Below are 13,774 nucleotides of genomic sequence, written 5' to 3'. Positions count from 1 at the left end.
CGGATGTGCTCAAGGACAGTGCCAGATCACGTTGTTGTTGGCGTGCTGGTGGAGGGCAGCAGTGGACGGTGCCGCATGGAGCGTCGGAGCGGTGGGCGAGTCGGGTGATTAGTGATCGTGAAGAAAGGCCCTGGCTGGGGTTCCCAGGTTGTTGATACAGCTGCTTCCAGGAGCCACTGAGGCAGGCGAGGCACAAGACAGTTGTTCACACATGAGATGGCTCCATCGTTGACCGCGGACGGTAGCGAAGCCAAGTCGTTCCTCGCGTCGAGCAGACGAGGAAAGTCCGAAGCAGAAATGAAAAGGTAGAAATGCAAGGTTGACAAGGCCGCAACGCTAGAGCGAGAAATTGAGATGCGCGGGGACGACTTGAGCTCTAGAGCTCTCCCATTCGAGGCACCGGCTCCCGCGCCGACGAGCGGGAGCGGAATGGGCCCCTGGTGGCGGAGAAGACATGCGCAACAAGCATTCCGCACCCCAGCAGTTCTGGGCTGTCCCAGCGCTGAGGACCCGGGGTCAGCGGGCCCTGTCGGTACGTGTATACAGCAACAAGGGGGGGGTCCTGAGACCAGCGCCCATTGAATCTCAAAGGCACTGGTGCCGATCGTGGCGAAACTGGATGCTGGCACGCAACCCACGTAGCTAGGTGATTTCCGGAAAGCTCAAAGCCGTCAACGCAGGATGCTCTTGTCGGATCGCCTGGGGATGGGGCCTAGGCCCTAGGCCGATGACAGGCTGGCCGATCATGTTTGCCGTAGTCAGTCGGCAGGACCAGGTCGCTTTAGCGGGGAGGACAGGAGCGGCGGATGATGGTAGTCCCGTGTCGTACCTTGACGTGGACGAGCCAGGCAAGCCAGGCATGGCACATATGCCGCGAGGTTATCCGGGAGAGGTTGTCACGGCGCGGTTAGAGATCGGAAGCCGGCAACAGTCGAATGAGAGGTCTTCATTTGCTGTGCGGCCCCGCCACCGAACATCAGGGTGGCCTGAGACGACTATGCGACCAGGATAGGCCCAAGACTTTTTGAAGGAAGGGTAAGCCGACTCGGTACGACGATCCTGCGTGTCCCACCAGGGTCCCTTGTGTTCTCTGGTGTCTTGAGCTCTCCTCATGCTCCTTACGCCGGCAGAAGCGTCCTGCAGCCCGGAGCGGTATCTTGCATGGCGAGGCTGCTGACGGAAGTGGTTGAGATCAGCACGGTGCAGGCGTCCAGGCCAGCGGTGCCGGTGACATGTCCGCAGATCGCGCCTCTCGACTGCTCGACTGTTCCCACGATGATGGTGTATGCGAGGTGTCCACCGGCGTTGATTTGAGATCTGGATCCGCGTCCCAGGTCTGGGAGTCACTGGACGTTGTAGCCGACAACAAACGGCAGTTGCGACCCTGCCGACCGGAGCCAATGCACCGCTCCGCAACCAACCTGGCCGGATCAAGATGATGTGCGCGATCCTTGTGTCCTCTCTCTCTCCTTGCCCATCTGCTGATGGCTCACAGACAAACGACAAAGACCAATCTCTCACGTTGCATCCATGGATCTTGCAGGCTCAAACAGCCCATATGCCCAGCCAGCCTTGCTCCATCCAAGACTGCAGCTGCGCTGATCTGCACCACGCCCTGCGCTAGCTCTCGACAATGGCAAGACCTTTTGGGCTGGAGCCTGCTACCCTGGCCCCTTGTCCAGGCTAGGCCTTTCCTCCGTAGCGACCATCGAGAATCAGTCGAGCGCCAGTCAAGCGGTGTCACCACTGGTCTGGTTCGGCGCTGGCTCCTCCCTTGCAGGGTCGCGAATGGGCGTGAAGAACCCCTGCCCGCAGCATCGACGGCGGTGATGAGCTCAACCACAGACCGACCTGCAAGGACTGGCACAATGCCCAGTCTGGAAGTGCGGGCTGGTCGTGGAGCACTGGCCGCACTGCAGATCTGCCAGACGGCATTGGCCCGAATGCGAATTATGGCTCATCTTGCTTCTGTGCCTACAGTCCCCCTCCATGTCTGGCCGACGCGGGCACGCGTGAGGACCCTGAACAGCCGGAAACATGCATATCATAGAACGGCAGTATGGCTCTCTACTAGGACGGGCGGAGGACCAATTTACCTCGCAGCTCGAGACAGCTTGCCCCTTGTTATGTCGTGACGCTCGCTTCAACTTGCCACACCCAACCCCCCAGCTCCTAGCTGCTACAGGGCAGCCTTGCCGGGAAAGCTACCCCGTCAAAACGACGATCATTCACTTTGCCACACCAGGACGAGGGCCCCCATGGCAGGCGAGGGCAGGCATTTGACAACTTCGGCTCTGTTAAAGGAGTTTTTCGGTAATTTTGATCCCTGCTCGGAGCCATATTCTTTGGCCTTGACTCCCAACAGACTGGCCGGGTTCCTTCCCGCTGGGTAGGGTTTCACCATTGCACATAGTACACTGGAGCCCGCTTGCATTGTCATCGTCCACTCAAGTCGTAATCTTTCGTTGCGTGGTATCTTGCCAAGCTATGAGCCAAATGTAACCACGCCCATAGCATCCAGGGAAGGCCCGGTCACTGATCACGGATTCACCACCGTCCAGCATCCTGGGCCCAAGATGATCCTCAGCTCATACGTGCATCGGAGCAATTTCGCGGAACGAATGATCCGACGGACTGGTCACTATGGCTTGCAGCACTGAGACACATGTCAGCGGCAGGGGGCGCGCAGAACTGACTTGAAAGGGTCCAGACAGCCGGTTCCCCGTCCAGTCCCTACACGTGCCGTTTGTGTGCGCGAGCATGAAAAGCAGTGGCAAGCTGGGATTTGGGACGAAGCGATTCCTGCACACTTTGTTGGCTAGCTGCGCTGAGCGTTCAATAGTCCTCCCCCAGAGCCATGGCTGTAGCGCGAGACGCGAAGTGGAAAATCCGGGAAAGTGGTAGCACGCAGTGTGCACGAGCAATTTGTCGAAACTGGCGGAAGCATATTCTCATGTGTAGTGCACGATGTCCAGTTCATGGCAAGTACCTATCTTAACCATGATCAGAAGGCGAGAACCCCATGGACGATGAAGCCATTTCCCATCTCTAGGTAGTGTAAGTAGGTATGTATGCGGTGGTCTATTGGTGAGGTGCCGACAAACAATTGGGACACCTCCGTTGCAACCTGCCATCTGGAGCAAATCCTGTGCTGCCTGTCCGAACCTGCAAGGTCCAACCATTTTGCGACATCCGGTATCGATAGGGCCCAATGACGGGGGCATAGCTCTCGCCGTGTGGTGGTGGAGGGCGGTCCGCGACACCCCACGTCGAGTGCAGTGCTGGAGCTGGTCGTCACAGGTAGGCATTGGCCAAGCGTGCAACAGACATTCTGCATTTCTGCCTTTTTGAGACCTAAGTCCAGCAGCACACTCGCGTCAATTGTGCCGTTCGCCTTTCACAGTGCGTCGCCGAAGAAGAAGAAGAAGACCATTGGATCCAAACTCCCGTCAGGCATCGCCCCAGGTCGTTTTCAAAATCATCCACGAGCATCGAACGCACCATATCCAACTACCAAACGTACCCGCATACTCGAAAAGAAATGGCCGATAGAGGGGGAGGTCATCACCGTGGCGGCGGCGGCCGAGGAGGCGGTGACAGGGGCCACTCGCGAGGAGGCGGCGGTCGGGGAGGTCGTGGCGGTGGTGGCAGAGGAGGCGGCGGCGCGGGCGGCGACAACCAGGAGCGCGAACGGCCGAAGAAGGAGAACATCCTGGACCTTGGAAAGTACATGGACAAGAAGATCACAGTCAAGTTCAATGGCGGGCGGGAAGGTAGGCAATCGGCCCTCTCCCCATGAGACTCGTTTCTGTCTTTGACAGGACCAGGAGGGAAACAAGGCCAGCAGGTTTGTCGAAGGCAGCCAGGCCCCGTTTCCCCCCTTGCGTGGTGCACTGTTGCCAGAGATATATGCGGAGCGTCGTTGTACGCAATGGCTAACGAAGAGACGGCGTATCACAGTGACCGGCACACTCAAGGGCTACGACGCGCTCATGAACCTCGTCCTCGACGATGTGGAGGAGTCGTTACAAGGTACGCGTACAAAAGCTTTCTCCAACTTGCAAATGGGAACACCTCTTCTAACAAGACCCCGCAGACGACGAAGGAAACACAAAGACGAGACAGCTCGGCCTCGTCGTGGCTCGCGGCACGCTGCTGGTCGTCATCAGCCCGCTCGACGGAAGTGAGCAGATTGAGAACCCGTTCCTGCAACAGCAGGACGATGATTGAAAAGAAGGTTCATGGCGTCACCACCTATCAGAGCAGAAGCACCGCGCGCCATGGGGAAGACGAAACGCCGATTACCCAGGTGGTTGGCTGGTTTGCTCCAGACCATGCTTCTCGTCACAGCAGAGAGCTGCCGAGCTGGGGCAGCGGACCTTGGACTTGTCTGCGATTAAGCGCTAGAAAGGTCTGTGGCTGTAGCCTTTATTGACGATGCGGCGGATTGAGATTTGGGCCCGGACCGGACTTATTGGGAACAGCGTGGGTGACATGGTAAATATATGAAGCAGTTCGGCATCAAAGCCGGGCACAGATGATAGCAAGAGCCAAAACCATACTCTTCAGGTGTCCCTCAAATCAGGTCACGGGTCAGTCAAACAACGAATAGATCCTCTGGTTTTATGATAATGCGTTTTCCCATTTTTAGTGTTTCTTCTTGAACGTGATCTTTCTCTTCCCTCTTCATTGCCTTCTTCTGCCTTTGATCCTAGCCCAGCTTCGGTTGTTACCTCACGAGTTGAGTGCTATGCGGAATATGGAGGATTGTCCTTAGTAGCTGTCAGGCGCCGAAGCTCCAAACGATGAAGCCTGTACCATACTGACTCGCGTGTCGGCAGTGTACAGGGCGAAACGCCTCTTACACCTCGTCCGACTTTGCGCTTGCTTGTGCTTCTGCCACAACCCGTGCTGACATTGCGTTTCCGGCATACATTCTGGTTCAGAAGTGCCACATAGCGTCACTGCTTCTGCTTCTGAATAGGAAAGGCCGAGTCAATATGACTTTCTGATGGGATTTCTTGTATGCTGTGCCAGGCGCTGCAGCTGATCTCTCAGGGGGTATTCCTAGTAACTCTTGCTCTTCGCAGCGCCACCCTTAAGGAGATCTCCGAATGCAGTCGTGACCTGCTTCTTGAGCTCTTTATATGTCACCACAAATGCGCTCTGATGATCGCGGCTTGTCAAGTATATCTTTTCGTCAATGCCAGCGTCGAGCTTGTTGAGACACTGTACGATATGACCAAGGTCAACAACAGGATTGCCTTGAGAGTCGACTTGGTGAAAGACGTAGTCGCGGAAGAGCTTCAAGGTATATCGCTCATTTGTCTCTGACCAGGTTGGGTCATTGTCGAATTCTGGCCGCTCGTTGATTGCTCCCAGCTTTGCCATGAGACGGAAAAGTCGGCCGTTCTCCAATTCCTTGCTGAGGTGGGAGGTCGTCTCATCTTGGTAATTGAATTGCGCAATCATGATATCGTCGAGATGCGTCGCAGACTCGGCAAGTATGACCTTCGTGGTCTTAGGTTGACCAGGTTGAGGTGGTGATAGCAGCCAGCTTGTCCGACTCACGAGCTCCTGACTGTAGGATCTGCTCATCTGATCAAGCAAAGGGGGAACTTCGTGGGAGTTCCGCGGCTGTGAATGTGTGGCGAGGCTCAGGATGAGTCTGCCAAGGTGCAAAAAGTCCTCTTGCTGCAAGTCTTCAAGGGGAGTTTGGTTCTCTCCTTGGAGGACATCGATGATGGAACAGCCTGCAAGTCTGATACGGTTCTTGTCCGTAATAATAACCTTGGTCGCGTCGATGCATCGAGCAGCCAGGCCCCCAGCATGTATCGCGCGCAATGCGCTCGTAATTTGCAACAGGTAGCTCCAAAGCACTCTTTCGGCTACTGGGCTGGGTCGCGAAAATCGGCCAGCGGCGGTGGTCGCGGAATGAGCCTCAGCCAGGGTCTTGGAGAGAGGGTGATAGTGTTGCACGAATATCAGCGAACTGTCGCTGAATTCCCTCGTAGTGAATGCTTCCACGGTAGTCACAACGTTTGGATGAATTATCTTCTTCCACGCAGTCATTGTTTTCACGAATGACCCTTCTGCGGTCAATCGGTAGCCTGAGAGCATGTTAGCACTGATGTAGCAGTGCCAAGGAATGGGCGTGACCAACCTTCAATGCGGCGTAAGCAGAAGGTGCTGCCTTGTTTCCGCGAGTACGCTTTGTATACAGAGGAAGGGAAACCAAAGAAACCGCCGGAGTTTGTCCTCATCTTGACATCCAATGGGACGAGCGAGTGATAATGAGTAGGTGATGGCAAAGTAGAAGCTGCAATAATGTCAGCGCTTGTGCAAAACGATGACAAGCTCAGCGCGGTGCAACCTACTAGGAAGGACCTGACGAGCGGCTTCTGACTTCTTCGCCAGTTCTTCTCGCAGATGTTCGGGTACAAAGAGCTCCTGAATCTGCTTCTGATGTGGGAGGAGATTTTCCCTTGATGGATTGACGGGGTTGTAAAGATGATGGTTGAGCTACGCAAGGTCAGTGAAAATAGCAGTTGGCAGACTCCAGGGGTCAACATACAGGCTGCAAGGGGGCCGTATAGGCACCTTGTGCACCATAATATTGGGCTCCGGCACCAGACAGCGCATTCGGATCTTCAGCATAAGGGTTGTACTGCGATGCGGGGTTCAAAGCCTGCGCGACGTTTGACATGGTGAATGGATCATAACTCATGGCGCCATCTCCTCCAGTCCCGTTTGTGCCCGACTGTTGGACCGTCAGCGTCGTGTAAACAAAGTTCAAGGTTGGCGCAGACATACTGCAGTGTTCAAGTCATAGTTTTGTGGTGTGAACTCGGCAAACGTGGGACCAGTCTTGTACAATGCCGGCACATCTTGCGGGAGTGATGATGTCGCAGCTGCTATTGCTGTTAGCGAAGATCAATTAGACCATACTGCGATCACTCCTTTATATCATACCTGCGGAACCGCGTGGTGTGAATGGCGTGGCAGTGGTTGAGAATCCGGTCTTTTTAGAACCCGGAAGCTGAGCCGGTGTGAAGGAAGGTGATTCCACATTGAGAGATTTCTTTGAGCTATGCAGAAGCAAATCAGTATAAGTTGTGGATTGGTTGAGCCTGCCAATAATTTTGGGTGTGCTACGGGTTGAGAGAAAACCAGCATCTCTCATTCCGGGTGAAGTTGCATCCTGATATTGATTATGGATCCGCTCGTCGTTTAGTTGATGCATTGATGGGGAGGTTTTGACATTGACAAGAGGTCTGACAGCCTGAAGAACTTCGGATGTGCTTTCGCCTTCGACTGCCCGCGCCTCGAGGTCCAGCGAGTCGGCCTGAAGACTCTCATTATGTGCAGAGTCATTGATCAAGAACAATGTTCGACCATCACCAGCGAGCAAGCTTCCGGTGATAGCGACTTCATCCTCACAGGCTGGAACGCGAGAGTCTAGGGATTCAGCCGTCGCCACGGATTCTGAAGAGCCATGTCCAAAAGTGGCGCTGATTGAAGGCCTTCTACAGCGGCCCCTATATCTCCTGAGAGGTACGGTAGCTGCCTGGCTCAAGGTCGGGAACTCCTCACAGAGGTCGAAGAGTGGTGTCGCTGGAGACGGGCGAGCAGAATCCGTGGGGGTGTCCAGATGGACCGACTGGCCTGTCATTGATCGCAGGAGCGGCATGATTGTCGGCCAAGAGAGAGAGAGAGAGAGACGGCTGGCCTCCTGTCACAAGTTGGACTTGCGCAGCCCAAGGAGTCTCGAGGTATGGTTACAATTGGCGTACAGTATTGCCATATACTCACATGACAGGGGAGCCACAGGGTGCCGAGGGGAGATCATTACGCTGGAGATGGGTGGGAGGCAGGAGGGGGAAATTCATGGCACCTACACATCCATTGAACTCGAGGAGTTCTTGTTCTGATCGTGATTGAAGGCGCAACCTTGGTCTTCGTATCGGCAGTGGCCATAGATTAGGACATTGCGACACAGAGTATCCTTTGTATCTATAGCTAGCAGGAGCAGTGGGTGAGCAGAGGAGCTTTAGGCATCAAGAAGCTGCACCAGCTGAGTAGTCTCAAGCGGGAGGACGCCTTCTGGAGAGGGCGGTCGGCTTGGGCTGGCAGGAGCAGACGTACCTCGTGCCTTGGGTCGTGGGGAAGCCATTGTCCTGCCTGCCCTATCGGTGGCAGATCCAAATCGGGTACTCGCCATATGTGGGGAGGACGAAACGGGAGGACCGGTGCCGGCATGAAAGCAAGCGCGACTCCAAAGGATGTAGTCTCCGACAGAAAGGCCCGACGTCGCTGGCGGCAGGAGAAGGAGGTGGAGCAGCCGCAACACTCGTGTGAGGCGAGACCCAGACTTCTCCTAGAAGTTGACTCGCTTTCCAAGAAATGCTCGCCCGGCAAGCGACATGGGTTCCAGCGCAGGCGGTGTGTAAGTTGCCCGGGGCAAGTGGTGTTGAGGGCGAGGTGGCCAGCGCGGGAGGCCGTGGTCCGGATCGCGGCCGAGGAGGAGGAGGAGGAGGAGGAGCACGTCAAGTCGCGTTCAAGACAGATCACGGGCGGCGTGGAGCGCGAGGCCGTGCAGGCGCTGGCGGGGAGCGTGGATGGTCGACAATGGTCACAGCGAGACCGGCATGTTTCTGTACGAGCAAGGCGTGGGCGGCGGCGGAGGCGGGCGGCGCGAAGGGAAGCAAAGGAAGCAGCAGGCGTGGTTGATGCGAAAGGCGGACCGGCGCCGCGATTGGGGATCGGGAGCTGGAGGGGCTGATGACGGTCGGGGGCCGCACAGCGGTCGCGGTGGACGATAACAAGCGCAGAGAGTCGGCGGGAGGGCCAGGCCAGAGCAGAGCACTGCTGGGCGTGCCTGGCCTGTCTGTCTGTCTGTCTGTCTATCTGCTCGCGGCAGTGGGTGGGCCGCCGTCAACCTCGAGGTGGGGACGGGGGAACGCCAGGGGCAGGCCTCGTCTTGTGAACACTGGACACGCTTGCTGCTCCTGGCAGTCAAAGGGCAAGAAGGAGAGGAGCTCACATCCAAACAACACCTCAAACAGATCAGACGTTGACATTGGGAACCGGGACGGCCAGCGGCTTCAAAGCTCCAGACTTGACGACTGCGCTCCCGCCCTGCACGCACAGTGATAGATAGTCCACGGCCAGGTCGCCGTAGTGGCCGTGCCCCACTCCCCTCCCGTGCCTGCACAGTAAACGGTGCAGCCAGGGCGGCGTCCGACAAGCACATGCTGGCCACATCGCACGTCATCCCACCTCGAGCACTCACCACCGTTGCACGCAGGGACCAAGCTTACCACGTCCTGCTCGAGTCCGCGGCTACTGGCAGCTGTCTAGAGCTAGTACTTTGTCCCGACAAAGCCGAGCCCTACGCCGCGATTCACACCACCCTCCATAATCAACTGGTGGCCCTTCCAATCGCTGGCCGCTACCACGCTTTGCACAAAACACACCATCCAGGCGTATTCCAGCCTCCACCCGACGACAGCCGAGGCTCGACTCGTACGTCCCCCTCCTCGCCTCGCCTCTTGGTGGCACATCCTCCGGGATACGGGCATCTTAGCAACAAGCGTCACATAGCTCTACCGTAGATTGAAGCTGCCTCAGTGCCTCCGTCCATGGCTACAGCCGCTGGTCCAGAGGTGGACCTGGACCAGCTCTCCGCGGAGCAGCAGGCTGCCCTCGAGCAGTACACAGCAGTCACCGCCCAGGACCATGCAGAGGCTATCCCCTTGCTTCAACGGTCGCAGTGGAATGTACAGATAGCCATCGCCAAGTTCTTTGACGGTGAGGGCCCTGATCCCCTGGCTGAAGCCATAGCCGCCCAGGATCACATTCCGACACAGGCATCCCGTTACGAGAATCTGCAGGAGACGTTTGCAGATGCGCCATTCGGTACTGTCCGGCCCCCAAGAAGAAACGCACCAGCTCCTGCTCCTCGAATAGTGCCTCAGCCTCCAAGTACACATCGGCCGCCACTTCTGCTGGCAATCTTCCTAGCCCCCTTCAACTTGGTCCATCGCGCGACCACTGGAGTCTTTCGAGTCATTGTCTACGTACTCGCATTCCTACCGGCAGCAATTCGACCTCGAGCCATTACCACTTCGATAACACAAGGTTTCAAGGGAACCTCGGGCCGCCGCATGCTCCTGCCTCGCGACACTGCAGCCAGATTCAAGCGAGAATTCGAGGAAGAATACGGGTCCAGCACCTTGCCATTCTATGAGGGTGGTTTTGCGCAAGCGTTGGACGAGGCGAAGAAGGACCTCAAGTTTCTCATCATGATCCTCGTCTCTCCGGAACACGACGACACTGAGTCATTCACCCGCGAAACGCTTCTTTCGCCTGAGGTCACCGCCTTCATCAATGACCCGCAGAACAACATCGTTCTATGGGGCGGGAACGTTCTGGACAGCGAGGCATTCCAGGTAGCCACGGAGTACAATGCGACCAAGTTCCCCTTCACCTGCGTCGTGTGCCTGACCCCTCGAGAGGGAAGCACACGCATGAGCATCGTGAAGCGAATAGTAGGTCCTGTACCACCGCAGACATACGTCGCCGAGCTGCAGACTGCAATTACCAAATATGCACCAGATCTCGCCGGCGTGCGAGCCGAGCGAACAGCACAGGAAGTGACGAGAAATCTGCGCAACGAGCAAGATTCGGCATACGAACGATCACTGGCGGCAGACCGGGAACGCGCGCGGCAGCGCAAGGAGGCTGAGGCTGCCGCAGCAGCAGCAGAGAAGCGTGCTCAAGAAGAAGCTGAAGCTGCTGAGCGCCTCGCCCGGCAAAGAGAAGAGTGGCGGCGCTGGCGTGCAACAACCATAACGCCCGAACCCGACAACACTGTCAATGCCAAGGACGTCGTGCGGCTTGCGCTGAAGATGCCCGAGGAGTCCGGCGCGGGGAGGATAGTGCGCAAGTTCACGGCGACCACGACCGTGGAAGAACTCTACGCCTTTGTCGACTGCTTTGAATATCTCGGGGCCGACGAAGATGATGAGAAGACGTCAGCGAATATTCAGGAGCCCAGTGGGTATGAGCACGTTTACAACTTCAAGATTGCCTCGCTCATGCCTCGCGTCGTCTATGAGCCAGACAAGGATGGCTCAGCCACGCTTGGGGACAAGATTGGGCGATCTGGCAATTTGATCGTTGAATCATTTGCCAATGACGAGGAGGAAGAAGAAAGCGAGGGCGATAGCAGCACGTAGAACCATTAGGCATGCTGAAAGCCTAGCCCGGGAACGCCGTTGCAGGTGTTACAATTTGAGGAGACGATGATGTCACGATATTAATGAACATGTTGTTAGATTGCAAGCGCTGACTTGTGACAAAATGTTCCCTAAAAACCAAAATATGGACATATTCCAAAACGCTTGAGGTGGGTATCTATCTCTTATACCTCTTGGTTTTGATGATGAGCCCTAGACGTCCAAGGACCTTCTTGGTAGTACATCCCGACCCTAAACTGAACCAGACTCTTGTGCTACTAATGATGCGCCAAATGCTCGGTGAATGAACTAAATGCACTTGTGTGCACTCATGTTACGCAAGAAATCGGATACTACGCGCGCCAGGCTCTCTCGTCGTTGTCGACGCAAACATCCTTCTCTCCTTGGACCAAGGAAATGACGCTACAAAGACTCATTGTCCCTGGTCTCTGCTCGCGAACCGCTGGTGGATCCGCGCAATCTGCTCGTCCACATTGACATTCTGCATGTGGCTCATGTGCGCCTGGCTCCTGCCCTCCGGGTTGCCGTCGTAGCTGTTGAGCGCGATGCGTTTCCTGCGCGCCGCCTCCTCCTCGGTGATGGGCTGGCCGGTGGTGCCGTCAAAGATGTCGACGCGGTTGCTGGCGAGGCGCTTCAGGTTGTTGGCCATGTCGGCGTGCGTCAGGTTCGTCGTTGCATACCGCTGCTCCGCCTTGGCCTTTTGCTCCTTCCACGACGGGTCCAGCAGCTCGATGCGCATGTGCTCCTCGAGCTCGTTGAGCGGGATCTGCTGCTTGCAGTTCGGGCACAGCGCCATCTGGCCCGCGCCTTGCCGGTTCGCGGCGCGCTGGGCGGCCTTCGGCACGTAGTTCTCCTTGATCTTCATCGGGGCCGCGCCACCCTTGGCTTCGGCTTGCGCCATCTGCATGCGTATTCTGGCTTCTTCGCGTTCTCGGATGCGTTGGTTCTCTTCGTCCTCCTGGGCGTCATGTGGTCGAGGTGGAGGTGCCATCTGGTAGGGTGCTTGTGCTTGTGGTATGTTTTGCACGGGATATTGTGCTTGTGGCGCGCTGGCGGGATGGTATGGAAGATTGTGGTTGGGTTGAGCGGCATAGTTGTTGTGGAGGCTGTCTTCATCTGAAGGGAATGCCTCCTCGATGCGCAGGTTCGCACTGACGGAGGCCTTGCCCTTTTGTTCGAGCGAAGCATACTGGAGCTCTGATAGTGATGTTGGGGGTGGTAGAGCCGCTTGGTCGTCAGCGTCGGTGAAGACCACCGTCTCGACGACGACAAAATCATGCCAGTCGATCTGGGCATAGGACAGTTTCTCTGCTTCCTCCTCCTCCTCTTTCTTCTGTTTCTCGCCCTCTTGGTGTTTCAGCCACTCGGCTCTTTGTTTCGCGCGAGTCAGGATATGGTATCTGTCTTCAACATTGTGCTGAAGTTCTGACACCAGCTGTTGCTGGACCTTGCCGCCTTCGCCGTCAACGCCTCCGGACCGTAGAAGCAGCGAGTATTGATCGATGAGATGTTGAAAGAAGTTGTGCAAACTGTGGTTTGGCCGAAGAAAGTCAAACTGGTAGTTACCAGCTTCTTTTTGGGATAAAGTCGTCATGAACTGGCGCCCATTCTTGGCGACGAACAAAGCTGTGAGCTTCACCACATCCAAGTCTTGCGCGCTGATGTTGGGCATGCGCGCTGAGAATTGGAAGTCCGGCGGCTTCGGAGGTCCCTTCGGCTTCTCCTCTTCCGCTGCTGCGGTGGCCTCGCCGGCGCGCCCGGCGGCGATGGCATTTCCTCGTCCCTCCTTGATCTCGCTTAGTCGCCAGAGATAATATGGGTTGTAGGGGTCCGCAGGATTCAGGAAGCTGAGTTTCGGGTTGTTCTTTTCCTTCTCGCGGATGCGTTCTTCGAATGCAAGACCGTTTCGGGCGACATATCCTGCCGTCTTTTCGAGAACAGCTATTGAGACGGGCAGTTAGTCATTGCGGTTTGTTGTGTCAGGCGCAGGGCGAGGAACTCACTTCTGAACTCTTTGGGGGGGAGGACGACTCCCTGGGGCGGCTTGATGCTGTCGAGGATCTCTGCGGCACCATCGCCGTTCGTGGCTGTAGCCATCACGCGCTCGTGGCTGGCGAGTCTGGCGAAGAGTCTTGTCGAGTGCAATGAAGTCGCGCGGTGCACGATAGTACACGTGTGTCTTGATGTGCCCTTCGCGACTTGAATGAATGCGCCTCGGTGCTGCCTAATGTCTCGCGCTCAGCTTGTGCATGTGCCGACATCACCAATCTGGAAAACTAAAGATTCTGAGAAACCAATCACACACGCGCGGAGCCTCAGCAGGCAGGCGGCTCACAGAGTTTGCTGACATAATGATGCATCTCGACTTCCTCTTATCGAAGGCTTGGCATTTCTTATCGGGCCAGGTATCCGCACTGTCAAGCGAAGAGTGGTGGAGCCTTACGACGCGGCTGCAGCCCGTCAACTAGGCACGTAGCGGGATGAAGGAGTTGAGGCCACCTTTGGCTGTTTCT

General features: G+C 56.5%; 5 protein-coding genes across 5 annotated transcripts; 3 read left to right on the top strand and 2 right to left on the bottom strand.

The window, feature by feature from the left end:
- The first annotated feature begins 3,192 nt into the window (after nt 1-3,192).
- Nucleotides 3,193-4,631, top strand: B0I36DRAFT_276792 (uncharacterized protein). The gene is made up of 3 exons (XM_046151399.1): nt 3,193-3,773; nt 3,961-4,032; nt 4,097-4,631. Exons 1-3 carry the CDS (start codon nt 3,542-3,544, stop codon nt 4,228-4,230), a joined length of 438 nt encoding a protein of 145 aa, XP_046006538.1. The 5' UTR covers nt 3,193-3,541; the 3' UTR covers nt 4,231-4,631.
- On the bottom strand, nt 4,609-8,595 carry B0I36DRAFT_335608 (PAB-dependent poly(A)-specific ribonuclease subunit PAN3). The gene is made up of 8 exons (XM_046155505.1): nt 8,146-8,595; nt 7,899-8,013; nt 6,973-7,088; nt 6,814-6,911; nt 6,575-6,760; nt 6,378-6,522; nt 6,164-6,319; nt 4,609-6,110 (listed from the first exon to the last, which is right to left on the bottom strand). The coding sequence occupies exons 1-8, from the start codon at nt 8,219-8,221 to the stop codon at nt 5,068-5,070; spliced, it is 1,935 nt and encodes a 644-aa protein (XP_046006537.1). The 5' UTR covers nt 8,222-8,595; the 3' UTR covers nt 4,609-5,067.
- B0I36DRAFT_37270 (uncharacterized protein) lies at nt 8,019-8,979 on the top strand. The gene has a single exon (XM_046160140.1). It carries the CDS (start codon nt 8,222-8,224, stop codon nt 8,780-8,782), a length of 561 nt encoding a protein of 186 aa, XP_046006536.1. The 5' UTR covers nt 8,019-8,221; the 3' UTR covers nt 8,783-8,979.
- A 292-nt stretch (nt 8,980-9,271) lies between these two features.
- Nucleotides 9,272-11,330, top strand: B0I36DRAFT_335604 (uncharacterized protein). Its single transcript, XM_046155504.1, has one exon. The coding sequence runs from the start codon at nt 9,642-9,644 to the stop codon at nt 11,238-11,240; it is 1,599 nt and encodes a 532-aa protein (XP_046006535.1). The 5' UTR covers nt 9,272-9,641; the 3' UTR covers nt 11,241-11,330.
- A 1-nt stretch (nt 11,331) lies between these two features.
- Nucleotides 11,332-13,525, bottom strand: B0I36DRAFT_425330 (Pre-mRNA splicing factor PRP21 like protein-domain-containing protein). The gene is made up of 2 exons (XM_046162324.1): nt 13,265-13,525; nt 11,332-13,202 (listed from the first exon to the last, which is right to left on the bottom strand). Exons 1-2 carry the CDS (start codon nt 13,356-13,358, stop codon nt 11,674-11,676), a joined length of 1,623 nt encoding a protein of 540 aa, XP_046006534.1. The 5' UTR covers nt 13,359-13,525; the 3' UTR covers nt 11,332-11,673.
- Between the last annotated feature and the right edge of the window lie 249 nt (nt 13,526-13,774).

Source organism: Microdochium trichocladiopsis (genome assembly GCF_020744255.1).
Source record: "Microdochium trichocladiopsis strain MPI-CAGE-CH-0230 chromosome Unknown B0I36scaffold_11, whole genome shotgun sequence".
NCBI classification, from domain to species: domain Eukaryota; kingdom Fungi; phylum Ascomycota; class Sordariomycetes; order Xylariales; family Microdochiaceae; genus Microdochium; species Microdochium trichocladiopsis.
Note: the sequence above shows the minus strand (reverse complement) of the source record. Positions and strands in the feature narration are given on the sequence as shown.

Excerpts from the sequence above, each read along its gene's own strand:
- B0I36DRAFT_335604 (XM_046155504.1), top strand. The coding sequence starts at position 9,642 with ATGGCTACAGCCGCTGGTCCAGAGGTGGACCTGGACCAGCTCTCCGCG.
- B0I36DRAFT_335608 (XM_046155505.1), bottom strand. The coding sequence starts at position 8,221 with ATGGCGAGTACCCGATTTGGATCTGCCACCGATAGGGCAGGCAGGACA. Across the intron at positions 7,089-7,898 it reads TCCTCGAGTTCAATGGATGT|CTCAAAGAAATCTCTCAATG; the intron begins GTAGGTGCCATG and ends GCTTCTGCATAG. Across the intron at positions 6,912-6,972 it reads CACACCACGCGGTTCCGCAG|CTGCGACATCATCACTCCCG; the intron begins GTATGATATAAA and ends CAGCAATAGCAG.
- B0I36DRAFT_37270 (XM_046160140.1), top strand. The coding sequence starts at position 8,222 with ATGTGGGGAGGACGAAACGGGAGGACCGGTGCCGGCATGAAAGCAAGC.
- B0I36DRAFT_276792 (XM_046151399.1), top strand. The coding sequence starts at position 3,542 with ATGGCCGATAGAGGGGGAGGTCATCACCGTGGCGGCGGCGGCCGAGGA. Across the intron at positions 3,774-3,960 it reads GTTCAATGGCGGGCGGGAAG|TGACCGGCACACTCAAGGGC; the intron begins GTAGGCAATCGG and ends GGCGTATCACAG. Across the intron at positions 4,033-4,096 it reads TGTGGAGGAGTCGTTACAAG|ACGACGAAGGAAACACAAAG; the intron begins GTACGCGTACAA and ends AAGACCCCGCAG.
- B0I36DRAFT_425330 (XM_046162324.1), bottom strand. The coding sequence starts at position 13,358 with ATGGCTACAGCCACGAACGGCGATGGTGCCGCAGAGATCCTCGACAGC. Across the intron at positions 13,203-13,264 it reads CCCCCCCAAAGAGTTCAGAA|CTGTTCTCGAAAAGACGGCA; the intron begins GTGAGTTCCTCG and ends CCGTCTCAATAG.